Here is a 24047-nt window from a genome sequence, read left to right as displayed (position 1 = left end):
TTTCAATGAGTCCAAAAGCCTCACCTTAAAAAAAAGCAATGAAATGTGTATGTATTGCCATGGAAAGATACATCCAGCACGTGTGTTTGAGTCATAAAAGCAGGTTATGTGATCTCACCTATAAAGTGATCCCATCTATGTTATTACATAGAACTGTTGGTCCATACATAAAAATATGGGCAGAGAGACTCCAAACTGAAGAGCAGTTACCTCTGGGAGTAATATAATAGGGGAAACATTCACTTTCTACTTTATACACTTTTCCTTTGTTGGACTCTTAAAGCAATCATATATTGCTCTTATAATAATAAAAGAAAGATCATTTTATAATAAAGGTATTTCCATTACGCGGAGGAAAGCCTTGCAGAAATATGCACGGGCTAATGAAAATGCTGTTTCTTTGCTTCAGGCTGGAATTGTATTAACCTAGGGTCGCAAGGTGTGAACTGCTGATCCAATGCACTAGATCTAAAATCGAAGCACAAAGAGTGTGATTTTTAAAAGAGAAAATCCACAATCCCTTAAGTTTAAGGGAGGCCTTAGTAGTAATAATAATCCTTTAAGTTTGGTTTATAAGACTAAATCTGTCTAAATATATGATACTTAGGGGCGCCTGTGTGGCTTGGTTGGTTATCTGACATTTGGTTTTGGCTCAGGTCATGACCTCATGGTTGTGGGATCGAGCCCCACGACAGATCAGACGCCATGCTGTAGAGCCTGCTTGGAATTCTCCATCTCTGTCTCTCTCCCTCTGCCCCTCTCCCCCACCCATGCTCTCTCTCTAAAATAAACAACAACAGGGGCGCCTGGGTGGCTCAGTCGGTTAAGTGGCCGACTTCAGCTCAGGTCATGATCTTGCGGTCCGTGAGTTCAAGCCCCGCGTCAGGCTCTGTGCTGACAGCTCAAAGCCTGGAGCCTGTTTCAGATTCTGTGTCTCTCTCTCTCTGACCCTCCCCCGTTCATGCTCTGTCTCTCTCTGTCTCAAAAATAAATAAATGTTAAAAAAAAAAAAAAAATAAATAAAATAAAATAAACAACAACAACAATAATAATACATATATGATTCTTAAAGGCAAAGGGAGGATAATTGTAAAAGAGGTGCTTGGGTGGCTCTGTCGGTTGAGCGTCTGACTTCAGCTCAGGTTATGATCTTGCAGTTCCTGAGTTCGAGCCCTGGATTGGGCGCTCTGCTGTCAGCCTGTCAGCGCATAGCCCACTTCAGATCCTCTGTCCCCCTCTTTCTGCCCCTCCCCCACTTGTGCTCTCCCCAAAATAAATTTTTTTTTTTTTTAAAAAGAGGTCCTTGGTGTCCACAGCCCAAAACTGGTCTCAGGATGAGGGCCTCTCCCCCTGACAGCTTATACAGCTCAGGAACTAGGCCCACAGCAGCATGTGGTCCAACCACTCTCCCCCGAAGGGACAAAGCTTCTCTATGACCAGCCTGAGGCCATGGTGCCTGCAGGAGTCTTTAGGAACTGTTCTCCAAGATCCCTTGGCTCCTTGCCTCCCAACTTTCTCCTGCAACCAGGCCCGTGGTGTGTGGGGCCTCTCCCTGAGCCAGCGACCCAGGCTGTGAAGTAAGGGAAGGTAACAAAAGGACTGGAGGGTTTTAGCCTACATGGGAATGGATATTGGAGGGTAGAGAGGGTGGAGGGGCTGGGTAGGAGGTGGGAGGGCTGTGGAAGGAAGGTCACTGTGGCTTCATGATTCCTTTAACCCCTCCTGAGGAGTCAGTACAAGGGCTGAGAGATGCAGTTAGACACAAGTTTATTGGTGGAGCTGCAGCGGAGTCCTCCCTTTCTCTGGGACAGCCGAGGGCACAGCACCAACAGAGGGATGGACAGACAGACCCCCAAAAGGACACATGGATGGTGCAGACTCAGAGAGACTATAGCACAGCCACATAGGCACAGAGACACACAGGCCACAGCACCAAGAAACACACACACACGGAGACAAAACCACAGGGCTAGAACACACGGACAAAGTGCGGGCTTTGGGGCTCCTGCATAGACAGAGCGAGGGCCACGTGGGGAGGGGGCCCCTGCTGACCTCCCCCAGGCATAGGCACACCAACAGCACACAGACAGGCAGATGCCCCCAGCCAGCCAGCCAGCCAGCCTGCCACACAGACAAATGAACTGCATGGAGAGGACGCTTGTGCTCCCCAGACCATAGAGTGGGGATTGAGGGGCTTCTACACACCCCCACCAATTGATTCCCATTCAGCCTGACTCCTGCCCGCCCCCACACCCACTTTGGTCTTGCCCACTGGGGCTGGGGGCTGGGGTGCCGGCAGGTGGAAGGAGGGAGAGAGGAAGGGGTATGGGCCCAGTTCTGTCCCTTTTCGGAGAGCGGGGGGGCAGGTACTGAGAGTCCAGGGCTGAGCCAGGGCCTGGCAGTGGGGTGAGGGCAGGGCCTCGGCTCAGGCCTGGGGGGGCTCCCGGCAGCGCAGGCACTGGGCCATCTCGGGCTGGTACTGCTCAACCTGCAGGGTACAGCTGGAGAATCCAAACCGGGAGTGGAGCTGGGATGTGGCTTCAGCCAGGACAGCTTCAGGGTCGGCCGTGGAGTCTGTGGGAGAGTGATAAGAGGCAGCAGGTTCCCAGGGGAGTCGGGAATCAGGCAGGGGCCAAGATAAGGCCGGGTGAAGGGGGACCCAATGGCTTGCACAGCATTAAAGCCAGGTTTGAATGAGAAGCTTTATTTTCTTTCTGTATTGTATGAACAGCATAAAAATGCCAAAGAAAAGGTTGGGGAGACTCACCCCCTAATCAACCATGCTACCAGGCTAAAACACCAAACCATTCTTATTTTTCTATTCTCCTCTGCTCTTTGACTATTAACACGCAGCTGTATGTTTCAGCAGCCATAGTACCCGACTTTCCAAGACAATCCAGATGTTAAATATTTTCTCCCATTGTCCCCCTAGAGTTACCATCAACTATCCTACAAAGTATAATATTTTTGGCATCCAAATTGCATGTCTCTGATTGCTTCTTGCATCTGGAAGAAACTCAAAAATCCTTTGTCAGCTTGTGAGTCACCATATATATTTTTAATAGTTGAATCATAATGTAGATATAATTTTACATTCAGCTTTTTTCTCTTAGCTTTATACCATAAACATCTCTCCTAGTTGCCATACAGTGTTCATAATCATCATTTTGAATAGTTCCATGTTACCCCATTGTCATAACTTACCTAACTGTGCCCCGTCACTAGACCTATTGGTACTAGTAATCTGTTTTTTTTTTTTAAGTTTATGTATTTGTTTTGAAAGAGAGAGAGAGAGAAAGTGTGTGTGTGTGTGTGTGTGTGTGCATGAGCAGGGAGAGGGGTAGAGAGAAAGTGAGAGAGAATCCCAAGCAGGCTCTGTGTTCTCATTGTGGAGCCCCACACAGGGCTCAATCTCAAGAACCGTTAGATCATGACCTGAGCCGAAATCAAGAGTCGGACGCTGAGCCACCCAGGTACTAATGATCTTTTAAAGGGTTGCTGATTCTCTGCACTACCTCAGAGAGGGGGAAACCTCCCCTCCAGAACACCCTGTCCAGGGTTCCTTGTCTCCAACATGCATGTGTGTGTGAGAGAGATCAAGAAAGAGACAGAAACAGCAATTCAGGCTACCTCCCTAGGTTTGGAAGGGGAGTGTGGGGGATGGGGTTGGGAGATGGGGGACTGTTTCTAGGAGGTAACTGGCTAGGGTCAGTGAGGACTCACCAATAGCCAGGTGTGCGGAGGCAACATGGTAAGTGAGCGTAAGGGACCACAGGTGCAGCTCATGAGTTGCCCGGACTCCTGGCACCGACAACAGCGTGTCCCGCACGGGCTCAAACCCCACACTTCGGGGGGAACCTGCAAACAGCACCCGCCATGCTTACTGCCAGGGCCACTCCTGCCCAAAGACAGCCCCCCCACCAGACTCTACCTCCCCTACCCTGTACCTGCTTACCATTAACCCCCACAATTCCCCCGGTGCCTGAATCCTCCTTCTAGCAATAGGCCCCAGGGCCCAGACCTTCTCCCAACATTCTCTTCAGGGAAGAGAGGTGGCTCAGAGCTGGAGGGAGATCAGAGAGGGCCCTGGGCAGGGAGAGTGGCATCTGATTTACCTTCCATAAGGACACGAAGAACATCTCGGAGGGTGGGAGCTGTGGATCCAAGGGCACAGATGGAGAAGAGGAAGGTGCTGATGGGGTCAGCTGCCTTGTACTGAGGCTATAGAGAAAGAGATCTCTAAGCCCAGGAAGCAGGAATATTCCAGTGGAAGATCTAGGGGTGTCTTGGAAAGACAGGACCCGAGAGGCCCCTGAGAGCCCTGCTAAAGGGGAACGGACCGTGACCTGGGGAGCTGGGAGTCGGCGGGGAGGGAGGCCAAGGGTCCTGGGAAGGAGGGGCCGGATGTGGAGCTGGGGAAGGCAGGCTGGGGCAGGCTTGCGCGCACAGTACCTTGAAGTAGATGAGGACAGAGGCGGCCAGTACCCCAAGGCTCTGCAGGAGGTCCCCCAGCACATGCACAAAGGCTGCCCGGACGCTGGTGTTCCCCAGGGGCAGGGGCTCCCCCGGCCCCTCCTCCAGCGGTGCATACTCCGCCCCCCTAGACCCGTGGCTGTGGGGGGGCCCGGCCTGGTGCAGCACAAAGGCCATTCTGAGGGGGAAGCAGAGCAGCTCAGCCCAGGTGGCCTGTTCCTGGCCTCCTCTGCCCTATTTCCATGGCTCTCCAACTCACCTCCCCAGGAGCCCTTTCTCCACCTATTGTCTCCCTGTTTTCCCAACCCGGGGGAGAAGAGAGCATTGGATAAAAGAGACAAATCGTGCAGCCTGGGGGGAAAAATACCGTACATGGTGCAGGAGACAGGGATTCAAATCCTGACCCTGCTACTTGAACAGCTGTGTGGCCTGGGCAAGTCACCCGACCACTTCTTGGGACCTATTTCATTAACTGTACGCTAAGGGTGACACAGTCTACCTCATAGGGCGGTTGTGGGCCTTAAATGAGACAGTACTGGATGAAAGCTCCCCCGCAGAGCAGCTGGCACACAGTAGGCCCTTCATAAATGTCCGCTGACTCTGACGTCTAGGTCTCTCTCCTGTCTGTTCTCAGGCAGCCCTGGGGCAGACAGTTGAGAACCGTGTGTGCGTGTTGCATGCCTGTTGGGGAGGGGAGAGAGCCAGCTCTCCCACCCTGGAGGAGGACCCCTTGCCCTGAACCCCGCATGGTGCCTGCTCCATGCTGGAACGTACAGCAGATTGGCACAGACTGCGATGCTGGCGGTCAGCAGCATTGCACCCCCCTCGATGTGGTAGTCGCTGTGCAGCAGGCGGATGAAGGCCAGGTACAGGAGGATGCCAGTGACCATCCAGAGGGAGACCACGGAGGCCAAAGCCCCCAGAGTCTCTGCAGGGGGAGACAAGCTATCAGAGACCCGCCCGGGACCCTAGGAGGTACCTTCTGGTAAGATCAGAGGCTCACTGGGCCACGCAGGGCCTTACCTGAGCGGTGCCAGCCGAAGGTCATGGTGCGGGTGGCTGGACGGGTTGAGAGCCAAAGGGAGAAGAGGCTGCCCATCATGCTGCCCACATCCGCCAGGAGGTGGGCTGCATCTGTCATGATGGCCAGGCTGTGCGCCAAATACCCACCTGCAAGGGCAAAGCAATGGACGGTCTGGGTCCAGTTGGAAGATATCATGCTCCGTGGTAGTGTGTGTACAAGCACGGAAAGATACTGCGGGGACGTGCACCAAAATGTGAACCGTGTTTTTCCCTGAGGATGAGATTACAGGGAGTTTTTATTTCCTTCTTTTCACTCACCCACGTTTTCTACTTTTCCTATAATGACACATTTTGATATCAAGAAAATAGGACTTTAAAAAGACTAACTAATGCCGAGAGGCCAGCCCTGGCCCTCTGCCCCCCAGACCTCGCCCTAAATACCCCTCAGTGCTATCCCTCACCCTCTCCCACTTCCTGAGCCCCGGGCACCCAACTTCCCACCCCAGCCATCCCTTCCATTGCTTGTCCACCCAGGAATATTGTTGGGATGCTCTCTCTGGGTGGAGAGCGGCCGAGGCAGGTGTCGAGAGGATGGGGTCGGAGAAGCTGCTCTCCAACTTACCGACCACCTCCCCGGCCATGAAGACGCAGCACACAGCACAGGCCGCACACAGCTGCCTCTGCGCCTGCAGCCTCTCGGGGGTGAGGCCCGGCGGGGGCAGGGGGTCCCTGTGGCAATGGTGGAAGGGCATCTCCTCAGGTTTAGGTTCCTCAGGGAGGGGCTCCGAGGGCTCTGTGAAGAGACTGAGGCAGGCAGCACAATTCAACCTGGGGCTTGGCTACAGTTGAATCTGTTCCTCACTCCCAGGCCCTCAGTCCCCCAGAGGGCCTTCATCAGCTATGGCCCCGCACTCCCTCTGTCTGTCCCCAGGCTTGCTCAAACCCGGGAGCCTCGGGGACAGAGGGCCACATGAGGGATGGGGGCTAAGCAAACAGCTCGGATCCCAGCTGCCCTTTTCCTTTCATACGCAGAGCCACAGAATCTCACAGCTGCAAAGCACCATAGAGGTAGTCTAGTCTAACATTTTATTACAGAAATTACAAGTCTGAGGCTCAGAGAGGGAGAGGACACATGGAGGCCACACAGCTAGTTCATGGTAGAGAGCCGACTCCACCATAACCAATTGATAGGCACCATAAGGCACACAAAGTCAGCAGGATCATGCTGATCTCTGGGAGCCTTTGGTGAACAAATGTGTACCTAAGTACTATGATATGTAGCAGAAGGTAGCTATCGCCATCAGAGCAGTTAAAACAAAGTGCTATCAGCGCTCAGAGGATAGAGGGGTAGAGGAGTCCAAGAGAAACCAGGGAAACCACTGAAGGAGGCACCAAGAGAAGGGCCTTGAAGGAAAGGGAAGGTGTTGACAGAGACAGGGTGAACATGCCAAGCAGAGGCAATATGACCAGGTGGTGTCAAAGTGTGAGGCCAGACGAAGCACGTGATCCTGGTCTGAGTGCCTCTCTCCCAGACCCATCTCCTCGTGCCTCCACTCCAGATCCTTCACCTTCTCTATCTAGACATGCAGCTGAAATGTGGCCCTTTAAGAGAGGAGTGGTGGGCCGCCTGGGTGGCTCAGGCGGTTGAGTGTCTGACTTCAGCTCAGGTCATGATCTCACAGTTTGTGAGTTCGAGGCTGTCAGTGTGGAGCCCGCTTTGGATCCCCTCTCCCCCTTTCTCTGCCCCTCCCCTACTCACACTCTTTCTCAAAAATAAATAAACATTAAAAAAAAGAAAGAAAGAAAGAAAGAAAGAAAGAAAGAAAGAAAGAAAGAAACAGAGAGGAGGTGGAATGTTGGGACCCAAAAAGTCTGAGGATCCAGGCACAGAGAACTAGTGGCCGGATTCCACACTGAGGTTGTCATGGGGAGGACGAAGGACAGACTGCTGTGGATGGGGAGGCAGTGGTAGGAGCGGTGGATCTGGAGTCTGCTACGTGTTAGCTGGACCTCAGTCTGACCATAAATGCCCAGTGGAGGCCGCCTTAACTGTACGGTGCCATAAGCCTCCCTTGATAAGTGAACGGGGCTGGGTCCTCACCTGGGATGCCAGAGCTTGAGCTCAGGCTGAGTTTTAGGCTCATTCTGGCTCAATTCTCAACCCTAGTACTACCCAACCTGAACCCCAACAAGGCCAGAACCTTCCACAGAACAAAGAACCTAACTGGAAAACACAGTCCTAGAAATACTCATGGAGGTGTGACAAAAATACCCATGAGTGAAAATGAAGGCTCCAGATAGAAATGTGATCACAGCAGTAAAGTGAGGAGGGATGCCTGGGGCCTTCTGGCTAGGGAGAGCTCTGCCAAGTGGGTGAACTGAGGTGTGAGGGAGGTGGGGGGGACATTTGGTGCTTGTAGGGAAAACTCAAGTGCTGGCAGGTAGATTAGTTTCTCGGAATTTTCTTCCAAGACTTAGAATCTTGGTGTGTATGATTCTGGGTGTGTTTCCAGAGGAGACAAGGAGGTGAGGGTGGCTTTGAAATCCATCCTCATTCTTCAATGAGGTAGACACATAGTTGGGTGCCCAGGACTCTGGTGGCCAGGCAGTGCACACATAGTGAAGCCCAGTCTAGTGGGGGAGATAGATGTGTCACAAATGACTTACTAGGCAAGGAGGGGTTTGGACCAGGGGGATTTATGAACAAAGGACTTTGGAGCACCAGGCAGGGAATGATGGACTGTAATGGGGGTGAGGAGAACGTCACAGAGGGAGAGATGTTTAACACGAGACCTAGGTGAAGAAGGGGCTCCAGACACATGGAATGCCAATGACAAGATAAGTGGCTGGGAGTTTTAAGTGTCAGGAGCCAGGGCAAGGGCTGAGGAGGAAAGTGAGGGCTCAAAGGAACATCAAGGGAGATATACTGATTGATTTCATATACCTTCCCTAGCCCTGAGATGACCTTGCTGGTGTATATTAGCCTGGGAGGGAGAGAGGAGAGGAGATGGAAGGATCCAGAATAGATCAAGCCACAGAGCCCCTCCAGAGAACTTTAGGGGAGGGGTAGGTAGGTAGGGAAGAGCCTCTTTCAGAAAATACTGCAGGATTTGGTGACTAATGGTCATATGAGAATGAAAATGAGCTGGGAGTCCAAGATGCGGGTCTGGATAGCAAGCAGAGGCTGCGTGGCTTTGGGGCACTGGGCAAGATGCCTTTTTTGTAAGGCACAGAGTAGCTAGTCATCAAGGTAGCCACCCATCAACAGGCTGCTCCCTTTTGTTATGCATGAATTGGGCACTAAAGAAGCCTCATTGTTGGGGTGCTTGGCTGGCTCTCTCGTTAGAGCATGCGACTCTTAATCTCAGGGTCATGAGTTCAAGCCCCACATTAGGCGTGGAGCCTACTTAAAAAAAAAAATACATTAAAAAAAAAAGAAGCTTCATTGTTGGTGTGGGTATTGGGGCGGGGGGGTTGTCTACATGCTGTTTAGAGAGAAGGAAAGGCAAGGCAGTTTTCTCTTGCTGGCCCTCTGAAACCCCCAACAAACAACAAGTAATAGTGGGGTAGAGGGGAGGGTTAGAGGGGGCGGGTGTGGGCAGGGGACAAAGGCCTGAAGCAGAATCAAAAGGATAGGTGAAGAGACGCCAGTGCCTGGGCTGGAGTCCCCACAGCTGCCCACGTCTGCAGGCCCCTGCAGGAAGGAGTCAGACGGGAAGTCTGTCCTCCCTTCTGTTCATCCACTCCCCCACCCACTCAGGTTTATGGCCCCCACCCAGGGAAAGAGCGAGAAACACACAGAGGCATCACATCAGAGACAAAGGGAAAGGTGCTCGGAGGGAAACAGAACGATTATGAGAAATGAAGAAAGAGGAAAAGCCGGCGAGCCTGTCAAATTTCCGAGACAAACGGACGGTCAGCCAACAGACAAAATGGCCAGTGGAGGTGGCCAGGATGGGCCTGGCGCGGCCGCTCTGAGGGACAAGGCGGACAGAGCTGGCGGGCGCCCGGCGCAGGAGGCCGGCGGGACGCGGAGGAGGTTCTCCGGCCGCCCCCGGCCCGCTGTCCCGGCCGCTCCGCGCGCCTCATTTCACACCTCGCCGCCCCCGGCCCCGTCTGTGCGGAGCCGGGAATACCCCCTGCCGCCCAGACCGCACCTGCTCCTTCCCTGCCACCCCCTCGCTTCCCGGCGGCCGCCGCCCCCCAGGGGCCGGGAAGAACCGCCGTGGAGCCCGGGCCCATGGCCCGGGTGCGCACAGCTGGCCATGGCTGGAGGGGGCGCCCCGAGGCGCACGGAGGGAAGGGCCAGGGGCCTGCAGCGGGGGCTCCGAAGCCTGGGAGGCGAGGTGCTCCCACTGCCAGGGCCCTGGAGCAATGCAGACATCGGGGCACCGGGCGCGGACTCCAGCCCGACGGAGGAGCAGTTACTCGCGGAGAAGTCAGATGCGGCGAGGGCGGCAGAGAGGTCCGGAGGCTTGGGGGACCGGCCGGGGAGTCGTTTTGCGGGACCGAGAAAAAGAAGGTGGCCGGGAGGAGGCAAAGCAGGCTGCTGGGAGGGTCGGGGGGTGCTGGCTATGTAGCCGGAGAGGACAGGGCCGGGCGCCGAGAAGCTGAGGGAGTTGCGGTGCGCCCGGGCGGCCAGCCGGGGCCGCGCCGAGAAAGAGACAAACGAAATGGACGGATGGCATGAGGGTGGCGCCCCCGGGCCGAGGGCCGGCCCAGGTCTGTCCTACCTCTTCAAGCGCAGGCCGCCACCGGCGCCGCCGCGGTCCCGGGGGCTCACCAGGCGAGTGGTCTCCGAGCCCCCTGTGGCAGGAGAGGGCTCCATGTCACCGCGGCCCCGACCGTCTAGGCCCCACTGAAGAAGGGAGAGGCGGGGCCGGCTCTGCACCAAGTCCGAGCGTCCAGCCGACCCCCGGACTCCCCGCAGGGCCGCGGGGCCACCACAGTGGAGGGAACTGCAGCGGCTGTGGCGCGGGGAGTCCGAACTGCAGATCCCGCGGCCTTTGGAGCCCCGCCCCGCGTGGGGCGAGCTCCCCAAGCCCCGCCTTCAGGCTCCCGGGCCTCTCCCCCAAGCCTGAGCCTCACCCCCCCGGAGCCCCGCCCCATTGCCAAGGCCCCATTTCCAGGCGCCAGAGCCAGGTGGGGGCGACGCGAGCTCTCTGCGCCCCCGCAGGGTTCTAGACAACGCCTCATCTCTATAGCCCCACCCCCTGGGTAAACTAGCCCCGCCCCCACCCAAGCTCCGCCTGCCGGCTCCCAGCGGTGTTCCACAAGCCTAGGCACCTCCAGAACAACCGTCTTCTAAGGAACATCCCCCCTTGCAAGCCTGCACGGGGTCGTCGCTCAGCCCCCCACACGGAGGTAGAAACAGGTGTGGGTCCATTATTACCCAGCTCGAGAGAACCAGAAAGTGTGGGGTGAGCAGTGACACATCCGGGAGAACTCCAGGGACTGCGGCCAGAAACCCCTCTGTGGAGGATGTGGGGTCGGAATTTGTAAGCAAAATCTGCTGCCAAGCACTGTACCGCTCATTATCATTTATTTTTATAGAGACATTGGGTGACAAGCTTCCTGCTCTCCTCCAATCCATTACTATCCCTATTTTTCGGATGAGTAAACTGAGTTGCCGAGGAAGAAGCATCTAAGGTCATGCAGCTGGTGAATAAAAGGCTGGGACTGGAGCCCCCTCCTCTTTCCCTCTCCAGTTCAGGGCGCTGAGCTGGCGACTGAAGAGAGCGCGCGTCGCAGTCTTGTCACTCAGGCTGGGGCAACCGGAGGAGGAAGGAGCCATGCCACCTCTCTGGTCACAAGCCACTGTTCTTGGAGGGAAGCTGCAGCTTGTCAGCAGGTGATTCTTTACCTCTGAATCCCTAGCACCTGGCTGGGCATTACCTCATTTTGCCTCATTTTAACGGAAGCCCCAGGGGAAGGAGTGACTTACAGCAAAGTGGGTGGCCAAGCCTGGAGTCAAACCTTCAACCGTTCAATGCTCTCTGCCCCTCACACCTGCGGCCACTGTAGGATGAAATGGGGGTGGGGATTGCAGTGTGCCCTCCAAGCTGTGACACTCTGTGAAGAGTCTGGAGGAGGAGGGAGACAAGTGAGCTTGGAAGGGGAAGCATGGAGGGTGGGAGTGGTTGGTGAGTCCGGCAGAGAAACCCATTAATCAATGGGCACCCTTCATGAAGAACACACTGGGGGGTCCGTCATGTAGGGTTCTGGGAATAGACACCTAGCCCCGTTATTATCCCAAACATTGTGACCGCGTGTACACCCCCAAATAAACCATCAAACAAACATCAGGAGCACGTGCCAGATAGAGTGGTTGGAAGAGATGGGGTTAACCCGGGAGAGCTTCGCGGAGGAGGTGAGGCTTGAACGGATTAGGCAAGCTGGGCGGCGGGCTGGCTGTTCGGGCGGGGGAGAGTGAGGCCCTTGCCAAGGTTTGCGGGCGGCGTGCGCTAAGGGAGCGTAGTGCTCCGGGGAACGGTGCGGAACGTTAGAACCAAAGGGTCTGCACTAGCCCTCAGCGCCGCGTCTCCACCCACGCCGCGCCGAGGGCCAGAGCACCCTCCCCCAGACTCCCCACGGAAGGCCCAGGCCAAAGCCCACGAGTGAGGGTGGGGGTCCTTTCTCCCTCCAATCTCCCCTAGAGGAGTGGGGCCTCAGCTCCTTCTTAAGGTCGTGGGGGTGCAAACTGAGATAGCAAGAGGGGAAGCCACCAGCCAAGGTCACCTTGTAGGTCCTTGTTAGAGCGGGGTGGAACTCAAGCCCAGCCCACCTGGGTCAGGGCCCTGGCACGTCCCTCTTGGCGCCGTCGGTTTTCAAAACTCTGAATCGGGCCTGGGGCTTCCCCATTTCTGAGACCCCCCCCCCCCCCGGAAGTAGGATGCGGAAAGGCCACCGCGCACTCCAGGGATGGGATGCTGTAGCCTCACCCGAAGCAGCCGGGGCAGGCAAGCTCGAGAATGGGGAAAAACAGCGGACCCCTGGGCGGGGAAGGGGCTTCTTCTAGCCGTGCCTCAGCAGATGACGACAACAGGGGACCTAACAACAATGGCTTCCTCTGGGGGATTTCCCTTCCTGGGCAGTCCACAGTGCGCAGACAGCAGTCCCGGGTTCCCGAGAGGGGGCGCAGACGCCGGCACACGCCCGCCCCGCCACAGGGCAGGGAGCGAGCAGGCGGCGGGGAAAGAAGCGTGGGAGCAGGTGGATTACAGGGCTGCCCTCTGCCGCGCGGCTCCCTAGGTGTTGGGCCTTGGAACGTGCCGCCTCCAGAAACCGAGGGCACCAGCGGGGAGAATACCAACAGTTGCCTGTGCTTGGAAATTTATGCAAGAAAAGCCTGGCAGCGAAAGAGACTGCTTGCACCTGTTTCTCAAAGAGCCATCAAGTGGCCCTATAAAAATCTTTGCAAAGGGTCCTCTTGAATGCCAGGTCTGAGAAAGGCATTCTACACCTGGTTAGGAGCTAGGAAAATTATGCAGGGGTTAGAAGGGCAGCTTAGGGCTGGCTGTAAGGAACTGAAATCTTGTAAGAACTATTCATTCAACATTTACTGAACACTTATTTCTTGCCATGTACTTTGTTAGGGTAACTGAGGAGTCCTGGTGAACAAGATAGGTGCATTTCCTCCCCTCCTGGCTTTAACTTGATTGCAAGAGATTTCTATTCTGCAGTCTTTGGTTACTGATTTACCCACATGTTCTTAATGTCTCTCCTGTCCTGCCTCAGGTATCAATTTTCCCTAAGGAGATTCCTTAGGCCACTTTGAGGCCCAAAGGGCTGAAGGAGACAGGAACCCCTGGAACTTCCCAGGAGGATAGGTCAGTGGTAGAGCAGAGGGTGGGAGAACGGGTCAGAAGGCGGCTTCAGGGAACCCAGCCTGGACCAGTTCATACTGAGAGAGAAAGAGAGCAAAGTCCAGCCCTCAAGCGAGGATTTAGGCTGGGCTTGAGATCTCAGACGAGATTTGGAATCCAAGCACGCAGGCAAGGGGTTAATTAACACTTGAAAGGTCCAAGCCAGGCTGAAAGGTATGGGCAGAGGTAAAGAGGGCATCCAAATTCTGCTCAGGTGTTACCTCCAGGAAGCCTTTCGGGCTTCCCCACCAGGCTGAGTTATGTGCTGTTTTCCGGTGCTCTCAAGGGCTGCTGTGCTTCTGTGCTGGCAGCACTCAGCACATTGAAACAAAATGATTTGCTCCTCCGTCTCCTCACTAGAATACAAGCTCCCTAAAGGCAGGAATTACCTTTCTCATCACGGTGTCCCAAGCGCCCCCTAGTGGCTGACACACAGTCCTTGATAAAGCCATCCCAGGAAAAAGGAGCTGGTTGTTGGGAGTGGAAGAAAGCTGGAGAAAGCAGGATTTTAGTTGAAGATAGACAGGATGAACGAGGGCTGCAGCTTAAATGTCACCTCCTCCGGGGGACTTTCCTGACCCCCAGCCTACGTTAGTTCTCATGTTACACATTCTCACTGCACACTTCGTTTTCTTCCTCAGCATTTATCAGACTGTAATTACACCTTTATTTGGGAATTGTTTCTTCACTTGGCTTCCAGGGTACCTAATCTGGTTTTTCTCCTACGTCACTGGCTGTTTATTTTCAGTCTCCTTTGCTTGTTCCTCATCTTCTCAACCCTTTAATGCTGGAGTGGTCCAGGACTTGGTCACCCTCTTCTCTTTCTACACTCCCATAGAGATATCTAGTCTCAAGCCTTAAAAATACTATCTAGAAACCACAGAAAACAATGGTTGTTGAAGCTCAATGGTAGGTAGATGGGGGATCACTGTGCCATTCTTTTTTTTTTTTTTTTTTTTTTTTAATTTTCTATTTCAAAGAACTTAAAAAGGGGGCGCCTGGGTGTCTCAGTTGGTTGAGCGTCAGACTTCAGCTCAGGTCATGATCTCGCCATTCCCGGGTTCAAGCCCCATGTCTGGCTCTGTGCTGACAGCTCAGGGCCTGGAGCCTGTTTTGGATTCTGTATCTCCCTCTCTGTCTCTGCCCCTCCCCTACTCGTACTCTGTCTCTGTCTCTCTCTGTCTCTCAAAAATAAGTAAACATTAAAAAGTTTTTTAATTAAAAGACCTTAAAAAAATAAAATGGCATCTATACGATGATCCCCAGATCTCTCATTGAACTTCAAACTCAAATACCCAAATGTCAACTTGATCTTACCTCCTTAACATCTAATAGGCATCTCCAGTTTCATTGGTCTAAAACCAAAGTCCTGATTGTCACCCCATCCCAAACCTTTTCTTTCAGCTGTCCTCCCATGTCTGAACATGGTGGCTCTGTCCTTTCATTTGCTTAGGCCAGAAACCTTAGAATCACCGTTGATGCCTCTATTTTCACCCCACTTCCAATCTGTCAGCAAATCCTGCACCCACCCTGGTCCAAACCACCATCATCTATCTTCTTGATTATTGCAGTAGCCTCTTTGGTTGTCTTCCTTTTTCCACCTTTATTGCCCTACAATCTAGTCTCAATCCAGTGACTAGGCACCTAGGCCAGATCCATCACCTCCTCACGTCACTCAGTACCAGCCAAAGGTTTTCCAATTGCCTACAAAGCCCTATAGGCCCCTTGTCTCATTTCATATTACTCCCACCTCCCTCCCCAGTCACTGTGGCGTTCACGCGGGTCCTACAATATACCAGGCATTCTTCCACCTCAGGACCTTTGCATTTCCTCATCTATATGTAATGCAATCTGTCAGATGTCTTTATGACCCACCTGAGGACCTGCTTTAGGTCTTGATTCAAATATCACCTTTACCACCTCTCTCTGCTTATCCATTTAAAAACTGCAATCTTGGGGTGCCTGAGTGGCTTAGTCGGTTAAGTGTCTGACTTTGGCTCAGGTTATGATCTCACAGTTCATGAGTTCAAGCCCCGCATCAGCTCTCTGCTGTCAGTGTAAAGCCTGCTTCAGATCCTCTGTCCCCTTTCCCTTCCCCCACCTATGCTCTCTCTCTCTCAAAAATAAAATAAACATTAAAAAAGAAAGATTTTATTTTTAAGTAATCTCTACACCCAACATGAGGCTTGAACCTACAACCCCAAGATCAAGAGTTGCCTGCTCCACCAACTGAGCCAGGCAGGCACCGCTGAATTATAGTGTTTTAATCAGGCTGCTTTCCACCTAGCCCTTAGGGATGAGCTCATTTTATGGAGGTAATAGTTTTTATTAGAAATACTGAAGGAGAAGAAGTGAGACAGGTAATTTCAGAGTTCTGACTGTTTAGGGAGCCCTGGCAGGGATATTTTGGATAGTGAGAGGGCAGCATGAGGGTACTGCGTAGGGAAACAAGGAAATGGGGTTCTAAGAGGCTGAGAGAAGGATATAGAAAGGGGATAGAATGACAATTTGCAAATCTTCCTAGAGGAAGGATCTTGAGTTTTCCCTTCTTCCCAGAAACAAAATGAAAACCAGCTTCTCTCTTTACAAAATTGGGAGGTGATCAGATGGAAAGGATGATGATGATGGTGGTGACAATGACAATGACAACACAGCACTTACCATGTGCCAAGCACTGTTCAAATTAAATATTTAGTCCTCCTAACAACCCTAAGAGGTACACACTACTATCAAAGTTGTAGAGGTGAGGTGGCTGTGCTCTGTCAGTCTGCCCTTAGGTCTGCAGTCTGGGCACAGAGGACAGGGGTATGCAGCAGCCTCTCTGGCTGGAAGCCCTCCACCTCCCACCCCAGGCTGTCTGCCCCAGGGATGACAGGCAAACAAACTGGGCCAATGATGTTTCTGGGCACATGAAGTGAGCAAGCCTCCAATTGGAGGGAGGTAAAGAAGGACATTACCTGACATCATGAAGGGAGGTGAATGTCAACTACAACTTTGATCTCTCTCTAGACCTCAGTTTTAAAGTGAGAAGGGAGCTGGTGTGTATAAGGAGCAGTCACAGCACAGACACTTAACTTAGAAGACTTAGGTTAGGTCTGGACCTTACTGGTTGACTCTGAGCAAGTCAATCCTTCTCTCTGGGCCACACTTCCCTCAATTACAAAATGAAGGCATTAGATGGGAGTTAAGACTCAAGGTCTTTTCCAGCTCAAAAACTATACAATTCTAGAACCTAGTGGCTGGGTATGACAAATGATGATCTCTCTCTCCCACTGCATATGCTCAAGAGCATGATATTTTGGGTATAAATATGCCAATGTCTGCTGTCTGTCTGTATATGGGTATTCCAGCTATATGACTAAAACTTTAGCTGTTTGTGGGTAAATAAGGGATGGTTCTTGGTTTTCTCCAGGAGAGACCAAATGGCTCTGTGAGATAGTAAACTATAAGATCAGTGACTTAAGGGCAAATGATTCTAGAAAAGGTTTTAGTTTGAAATCATTCTTTAGCATAGTTATTTTTTGTTTTTGTTTTTTTCTGTTCTTTTTACAGCAAGTCTAATTTGGTTTTGACATCAACCCTGTGGAGGCACAGGTTTTAACAGAAGAGGGAAAAGAATCTCAGAGATTAAGTGACTTGTTCAAGATCACACGGCTCACTGGAGCCAGAGCCAAAACCAAGGTCTAAGGCTTCTGATTCTGGGATTGTGTGTTCTTCCTGGTACTGTGCTGGGTGTTAGAAGAGACCATGTGCAGAGAAAAAGAGCCACAAGGGGTCTGTTTCTAGGTGAAGGCAAAGTGAAGAGGCGAAGGATGCCAGGCTGACTTACCTGCTTTATTCCCATTTCTGCAGCCTGCTGGCTGCAGTGTCTTTTCATTCAGAGGAGAGGCTCAGAAGACTTAAAGATAATGGCTATTTCAAGAGCCAGCAAACTATGATTAGAATTAATTAGAATGTCAGAGGGCAATGATAAGAAGTAATAACATTCTGGAGCCTCTGGCAAGATCTGGAAGATATTTACTAACTCTTCTCAGAACCTAATTTGCCCTCTTTCTCCGGGCTCACTTCTACTATGGAGCAGGGATGTGATCACAGCACCTCTCATGGTTGCTGTGAGAATCAAAAGATATTATTAGGTTAAAGTACCTCTGAAAAGACACACAACATTTGCTTATTCATTCAACCTACCGACATTCATTGAGCACCTACAATATCCCAGGAACTGTGTTAGAAACTGGAGGAAGACTAAGACAAACAAGGAGCTCAGAATCCCCAATACTATCTCCCCTGCTGCCTTATTTTTCTTAACTCCTTATGTCTCTTCTTGTCCAGGATCATATGAGGAAAAGAGGAACTGAGTCTTCCAATTCCCCAGCTAAGTGCTTCTGCCCTAGGGAATTCTTGCTATGGCTCAACCTCTAGGCCGACATTGCACCAGCAGAGGGTTCTCCCTACTGTAGCTCATCCAACAAATCATTAACTCACTTGCTGTGAACCAGGCATGGCTCTAGGTGCTGGGGAGACAATGGTGAACAAACATAAGGTCCCTGCCTTCACAGAGTTGTATTTGTTGTATTTTGTACTAGGGAAGGCAGACCTTAAACAAATAAACACACAAATAAACATACATTCACAAATCATGGTGAAGGTATTATGAGGTAGGGAGAGAGAAGTGGAACTCAATTTAGAAGGCCTGAGGATGGCATGCCTGGGTGGCTCAGTCAGTTAAATGTCCGACTGTTGATCTCAGCTCAGGTCTTGATCTCAAGAGTTGTGAGTTTAGGCCCAACCAGTTCTGCAATAGGCATGAAGCCTACTTTAAAAAAAAAAGGGGGGGGGGTGGGTGGGGGGTGTCTGGGTGGCTCAGTTGGTTAAGTGTCCGACTTCAGCTCAGGTCATGATCTCACAGTCTATGAGTTCGAGCCCCACGTTGGGCTCTGTGCTGACAGCTCAGAGCCTGGAGCCTGCTTCAGATTCTGTGTCTCCCTCTCTCTCTGCCCCTCCCCTGCTCATGCTCTGTCTCTCTCCGTCTCAAAAATAAATAAAAATATTAAAAAAAAACAAAAAAAGCCTATCTGAGGATACATGAAGCTGAGATCCTAGAAGGATGAGAACTCAGTTAGCAAATAGCCGGAGGAGGAATTCTCCAGGCAGACTTAGGCCCTTGATGTGGGAAGGAACATGGTGTCTTCAAAGAACTGACAGAAAAGCAGTGCATCAGAGACCAGAGCAAGCACAACAGTGATGCTTAACAGTGCTTAACAGAGCTAGAGTAAGAGGTGGGGGCCAGACCACGCAGGGCCTGGAAAGTAAGTGCTCTGCACTTCTGGTGCCTTCTCCTGTCTCCCCAGGGTAAAGAAACAGCCTGGGTTGGTCTGCTAGTCCTGACAACCATGATGGTGATGAAAGGCTGGAAGTTAGCTAGGGAAATGTATCCTAGTACGAACCACCAAAAAAAAAAAAAAAAAAAAAAAAAAATTGTCAGCTTCAGCTCCTTTGCTTTAGGTGATTAACCTATAAACTCCTCTTACCCAGAATCTATCAACCGGGTAACTGGGTGGTTGATGCCAAAGATTTTCATCCCCACCCCATACGCTGATCACAGATCTACAGAAATAAATTTGTTAATTCACTGGTCATTGTGCCTAGAGCATATGGACTCCTTAGTTGACTCGGATGGCTCACATCTCTTGGGATGGATACTGATTTACCACTTAAAACCTAGAAGAGGATGTAAATGTGCACAGAAGACCGTAATAAAGGGAAGAGAGTGATAAAAGCCACATGAGGTATAACAGAGAAATATTATTGAAATAACAAAGCTCTTTCAATCACATGTAATGGAAGCCATTGAGTGCTCCTCTGTAAAGAACACCAAAATTAAGAAGTCGTAAATTATAAGTGGTGGAAAGACTGCCTCCTATAGGAGATCACAGGAAGTGAAGTCAGGTGGAGATTGGTGCTCTCAAGCCCTGCCTGTGGGGATGTAAATTGGTACCTGTGGTACCTTTCTGGGAAGAAAGTTGGCAACAAGGACTAAGAGTCTCAAAAAATTTTGCTTTGACCTATTAATTTCCCTTCCAGGAATCCACCTCAAAGGAGCAGGGAAGAAATTTATTTGAAGATTTATAGATAAGAATTTTCATTATAAGGTTTTTACACTAGCAAATGGCTAGGAACAACTTAAGTATCCAAGCTGGATTATATAAATACATTATGGCACACCCTCATGATATAATAGTATTTAAATGAAGTTTTTGAAGAACACTAGTGACTTTTGTAAATGTTCAAGCTATCGTTTTAAGGGAACGTGCAAATTAGTAATTACAATATAGTAATTGCTTTGACAGAGCAAGGTGGGAACAACTGGGGGAATGAAGGAAGGATTCCCAGGAATACCGACCTTCAAGTGGGTCTTAAAGGATGTGTAGGAGTTTCCACGTAGAAGGGAAAGAAAGGACGAAGTGGAGGCCCCTAAATTCTGCCAAAAAAGACTGGGAAGTGAATACACCTCTTGAGAAAGGATTGCAGGAGCCATACCTCTCACACAGCCACAGCGAGCAAGCCCATCACCTTAACCAAGTCGTTAAGCCCATCAGGACTGGTGATCCCCTCCCACGGGAGAAGGGATGGCCCTGGAGGCCACGCCCACCGGAAGAACTGGGGGGCACCGCGGCCCGCGGGGCTGATCCCTACGCCCAGGCTTCCTTGTGAGTGAAATAAGTCCCAGCCTCCACGCAGCCTCATCTTCCAGATTTTCCGGCGGCGCCAAAAAGCGACCCGGAAGGTTGGCCAGGCTCACAAGCGCGGTTGCCCACTGGACTTCAGCGGTGTGAAGTTTCACACCCGGATGGAGGTTGTGCGAGGCCTCCCCAGACGAGGAGGGCGACTCTGAGGTAGAAGTAGAGCGCTAGGCCGGGTGCGGAGTCCACACAGAGCATTACCTTCCGAGCCTGTGGCCTTGGCTGCCTCCCACCCTCTGGGGCCCTGCTCCCTGGTCCCTGTCTGGTCGGCCCCCGCAGCTACAACTTTCGCTTGGGTCTTCATCCCTGGAGTCACCCCTGTGTTCTCCTCACTGCCCGCGCTCCGAGGTTTGAGAGGGGAGGCTAGGGTGAAGAAGGCCTCTGGCCTAGCTGCAGCAGCGGCCTCCGGCCTGGCTTTTGGGACACCTGACTTCTCAGGTGGCTCAGGCTTTGGTCTGAATTGTTTCTCTCTTGGGAATTGTACATCTCCCCGATTCCAGACCCAGCCTGCACGAGGACTGGGCTGCCGTGGTCTTTCCAACGCCGCAGTGAGCTTGGACAGGCCGTCTCTTCCGGGACTAGTCCTTCTGGACAAAATCCGCTTCTTCCCGTGGTTTGGGCCTTCCCTTGCTTACACCTCTCCGTGACGGGGGGTGTGTCTGGAGGGCTGTGTCGCTGAAGGGAAAGGGCTGTAGCTGGGAAATGTGAGGAGCCGTTTCCTCTTTAAAATTTGAATTTGGATGTCCTTTCTGGTCACCTGCACTCTCCTGCTAGTCACAGAGCCCACTCACTGTTGTCTTGCGCTTGTCCCTTTGTAGTCATTTTACTTGACTGGCCAATGAAGGCATTGGGTTTCCTGTCACTAGGAGTCTCACTTCTCCGTGGCCTCCCCTGTGGCAGTTCTCACAAATGCATCTCCTCTGACCCAGATCATGGCTCATTTGGATGAAGCGGCCCACCGGCTGTCCAAAAGTGGCACAACCCTCTATGCGGTGCTGGAGCTTAAGAAGGGCGCCTCACCCGAAGACATCAAAAAGGCCTACAGGTTTAGACTTCAGCCTCTTTCTAAGCCCTGGGATTCCCCCCCCCCCCCCTTAAACCCTTCTCTTTCTACCTTGCTTTCTGACCCATTTTTAAACCCTCGAGCCCTCACTTTGGGTCAGACGGGGCCATCACCCATTTCATTGTGGCGTGGGACAGCATTTAGACCTGGGTTGCTTGCCTCCATCCTTGGCACCACATCTCATGCATTCTTTCTTCACATCCAAAGGCCTGTCCCTGTCGTTCATCCTGCCCTCCCTCCCCAGCCATTCCCTAGCCATCCTCTCCCTCCTTTTGGGTATTGCCTGGGTAGGAACCTGGCCTTGAAGTATCATCCAGACAAGAATCCAGGGAACGCTCAAGCAACAGAAATATTCAAAGAGATCAACACAGCCCACTCCATACTGAGTGACCCCAAGAAGCGGAAAATCTACGACCGGCATGGCTCGTTGGGAATATATATATATGATCACTTTGGCGAAGAAGGCGTCACTTACTATTTTACACTGAATAGTTGTTGGTTCAAGGTATACAATTCTTCTAGTCCTTTAAGAATAAGGAAGGGGGCGCCTGGGTGGCTCAGTCGGTTAAGCGCCCGACTTCAGCTCAGGTCACGATCTTACAGTCTGTGAGTTCGAGCCCCGCGTCGGGCTCTGTGCTGACAGCTCAGAGCCTGGAGCGTGCTTCAGATTCTGTGTCTCCCTCTCTCTCTCTGCCCCTTCCCCACTCATGCTCTGTCTCTCTCTGTCTCAAAAATAAATAAAAACATTAAAAAAAAAAAAAAGAATAAGGAAGGAGGGGTGACCCTCCTCTTCTTGGAGAGCTAAGCCTCCTCTCCTAGGACAAATGCTTCTGCTCTCTCTTATTTTCTGGGTGCTGGGGGGATTCAGGGAGGGGAACTGGAATGGAAATCTAGAAGAACTGCTGGGTCAAGGCCATTCTTTCCCACCTTTCAGACACTTGTCCTCTTGTGTGCTCTGCTCACCTGTTGCTGTTGCTGCTGCTGTTGCTGCTTTTGCTGTGGAACACTTAAGCCACCATCTGAGGACGTTGCTAGAAGATATCAGCAGAATGTCCAGAATCAGCCTCCCAGGTCAGGTGAGGACCATAGACAGGGCCTGAGGTAAGAACTGGATTAGGAATGAAAGAATAGTTGGGAGTGAAACCGTGAACCCCTAATATGGGAGACTCAGGTCAGTATTGAGGCAAAGTGAAGAAAGAGAAGGGGATACACCCAGCTTCTGAGGGGCTTTTGCCATCGACTGACAATTTGAATGTAATATCGGCCTCTCATGACTATTAGGCTAAGGAACTGGGAGTCGGGGGGAGTTAAGGTAAGGAATGGGTGGGAGAGTGCCTAGAAAAGGCAATAGTTGGAGACAAGCTAGAGGATGAAGTTTACTGCCTTTACTCTAAAGGAAGATGACGTGCCAGATTATCCCCGCCCCAAGCAGTTAACTTTGTGTGGCTTGACTGAAGTTTACTGTAGTGCCACCTAGTGATGCTGATGAGTAACTGCAAAGTGATGCTTTTCTCACCCCGGGACTAAAAATTGTTATTAATTGTTGATATATGTGTTTTTCAAATTCCACCATAGGAAACAAAAGAAATTTTAGAAGAGAGGACGAAGATAATGAATTTCATGGCTAAAAGATTAAGAGGAATGAGGTACATATGAAAACTGAAATGCAGCCAGAATCAAGGGATAAGAAAAGAAACATAGACTAACTTCTGATGAGTCATTAGTAGAAAGTTTATATTTTATACTGTGGATTTCATGTGTTTATATCCTTACCCACAGAGGGCTTGCTTTAAATTCTGGATCATCATTCCTTCTTGTTAGTAAGGTGCCAACTTCTTTTACCCCCAGGTGCTGACCCAGTGAGGGTGCCTTCTGCCACCCAATCCACTGGACACACCGAAGAGAGGAGCAAGTAGCCCTGTCCTGACATTGACCCTGATTTGCCCCTCTTCTTATAAGAATCCAAACTTGGAAGCATTGATGGCATCTATCCTAGTGACGATGCCACCTCTGTCCTTGATGGTATCACTGACCCTGGCGATACAGGGTCACCCAGCCACTCTTCTTTTTAGCTCCAGTCCCAATTTTAATCTGCTTAGAGAGCAGCCTTCCCGTCCCTACCCTTATGAGGTCTCAGGCAGTGGTGACAGACTTTTCCCCAGCATTCTTTTTCCTGTGCCTTCCTTGGGATTTGAGCCAATTTCAGCCGGTAGGGTCCCTTAGCTGCTTGCAATATCTCCACCAAGATCCTGATAACTGAGCAGGGTGGATCCTTTCCCAGAGCTACTATAGCAGCTAACCTCCTTTGTTGCACCTCTGCACCAAGAACTCTAACCATCAGCCTCATTCCTATGCCAGCACACCTTTCTGGGGCTGGTCTCACGTTCTTCTGGTGCCCATGCACTTGTCGTTGTCAGCCTTATTCCATGCCACCATGAATCAACCCGGGCAAAGTATGAATGCATTTGAGATGTAGGGGTAGTTCTCCCACCTTTGGATTCTCCCTGGACTACACCACAGCACAGCATGCCTTAGCATGGGTCCTATGAGTTAGCTGAAGCTCACATATCAGTGCCTGCTTGCCTTCATCCTTTTCACCATGTCTTGTGCAGGCTGATCATCATATATTTTGTTCTTAAAACAGGGGCATGAAACTTGTGATAGGGAGAAGATTATACTTTTCCAGACCCTTTTACCACTCATGCCTCTTCACACTGCCTGTTTGGTATACTCTCCACACCATTTATTTTCCTGTCCACCCAAGGTCAAAGCTAGTAACTCCTCAAACCTCTCTCCTGACTGGGAGAAGGGGTAAAGAATGTCAATAAATAAAAGAGCTTTTGTCCAATCCCAGTGCATCTGTTGGGCCTAAGAAAGACT

The 24047-nt window shown here is 51.5% G+C and overlaps 2 protein-coding genes across 5 annotated transcripts; one reads left to right on the top strand and one right to left on the bottom strand.

The window, feature by feature from the left end:
* Positions 1-1750: 1750 nt before the first annotated feature.
* On the bottom strand, positions 1751-19970 carry SLC30A3 (solute carrier family 30 member 3). 4 transcript variants are annotated; one of them, XM_042933419.1, is made up of 8 exons: positions 19902-19970; positions 11441-11514; positions 6119-6300; positions 5497-5643; positions 5248-5401; positions 4116-4221; positions 3724-3858; positions 1751-2574 (listed from the first exon to the last, which is right to left on the bottom strand). In XM_042933419.1, exons 3-8 carry the CDS (start codon positions 6246-6248, stop codon positions 1768-1770), a joined length of 1479 nt encoding a protein of 492 aa, XP_042789353.1. In that variant the 5' UTR covers positions 6249-6300; positions 11441-11514; positions 19902-19970; the 3' UTR covers positions 1751-1767. The 4 variants fall into 4 exon arrangements, with proteins under 4 accessions (XP_042789353.1, XP_042789352.1, XP_042789351.1 ...); XM_042933421.1 differs by lacking the exons at positions 11441-11514; positions 19902-19970 and adding exons at positions 4453-4651; positions 10230-10482 and having other exon boundaries at positions 2357-2574; XM_042933418.1 differs by lacking the exon at positions 19902-19970 and having other exon boundaries at positions 11441-11598.
* A 147-nt stretch (positions 19971-20117) lies between these two features.
* On the top strand, positions 20118-24015 carry DNAJC5G (DnaJ heat shock protein family (Hsp40) member C5 gamma). The gene is made up of 6 exons (XM_042933424.1): positions 20118-20257; positions 21034-21149; positions 21459-21672; positions 22102-22243; positions 22743-22813; positions 23016-24015. Exons 2-5 carry the CDS (start codon positions 21037-21039, stop codon positions 22793-22795), a joined length of 522 nt encoding a protein of 173 aa, XP_042789358.1. The 5' UTR covers positions 20118-20257; positions 21034-21036; the 3' UTR covers positions 22796-22813; positions 23016-24015.
* Positions 24016-24047: the final 32 nt, after the last annotated feature.

This window comes from Panthera leo, chromosome A3 (assembly GCF_018350215.1).
Source record: "Panthera leo isolate Ple1 chromosome A3, P.leo_Ple1_pat1.1, whole genome shotgun sequence".
NCBI lineage: Eukaryota > Metazoa > Chordata > Mammalia > Carnivora > Felidae > Panthera > Panthera leo.
Note: the sequence above shows the minus strand (reverse complement) of the source record. Positions and strands in the feature narration are given on the sequence as shown.

What these genes read in the sequence shown, in the direction of transcription:
- SLC30A3 (XM_042933417.1), bottom strand. Translation starts at nt 10,324, where the DNA reads ATGGAGCCCTCTCCTGCCACAGGGGGCTCGGAGACCACTCGCCTGGTG. An exon ending in GGCGGCCTGCGCTTGAAGAG is followed by an intron (nt 6,301 to 10,229) that starts GTAGGACAGACC and finishes TGCCTGCCTCAG; the next exon opens with TCTCTTCACAGAGCCCTCGG. An exon ending in CATGGCCGGGGAGGTGGTCG is followed by an intron (nt 5,644 to 6,118) that starts GTAAGTTGGAGA and finishes TTGCCCTTGCAG; the next exon opens with GTGGGTATTTGGCGCACAGC.
- DNAJC5G (XM_042933424.1), top strand. Translation starts at nt 21,037, where the DNA reads ATGGCTCATTTGGATGAAGCGGCCCACCGGCTGTCCAAAAGTGGCACA. An exon ending in TGAATAGTTGTTGGTTCAAG is followed by an intron (nt 21,673 to 22,101) that starts GTATACAATTCT and finishes CCCACCTTTCAG; the next exon opens with ACACTTGTCCTCTTGTGTGC. An exon ending in GAATCAGCCTCCCAGGTCAG is followed by an intron (nt 22,244 to 22,742) that starts GTGAGGACCATA and finishes ATTCCACCATAG; the next exon opens with GAAACAAAAGAAATTTTAGA.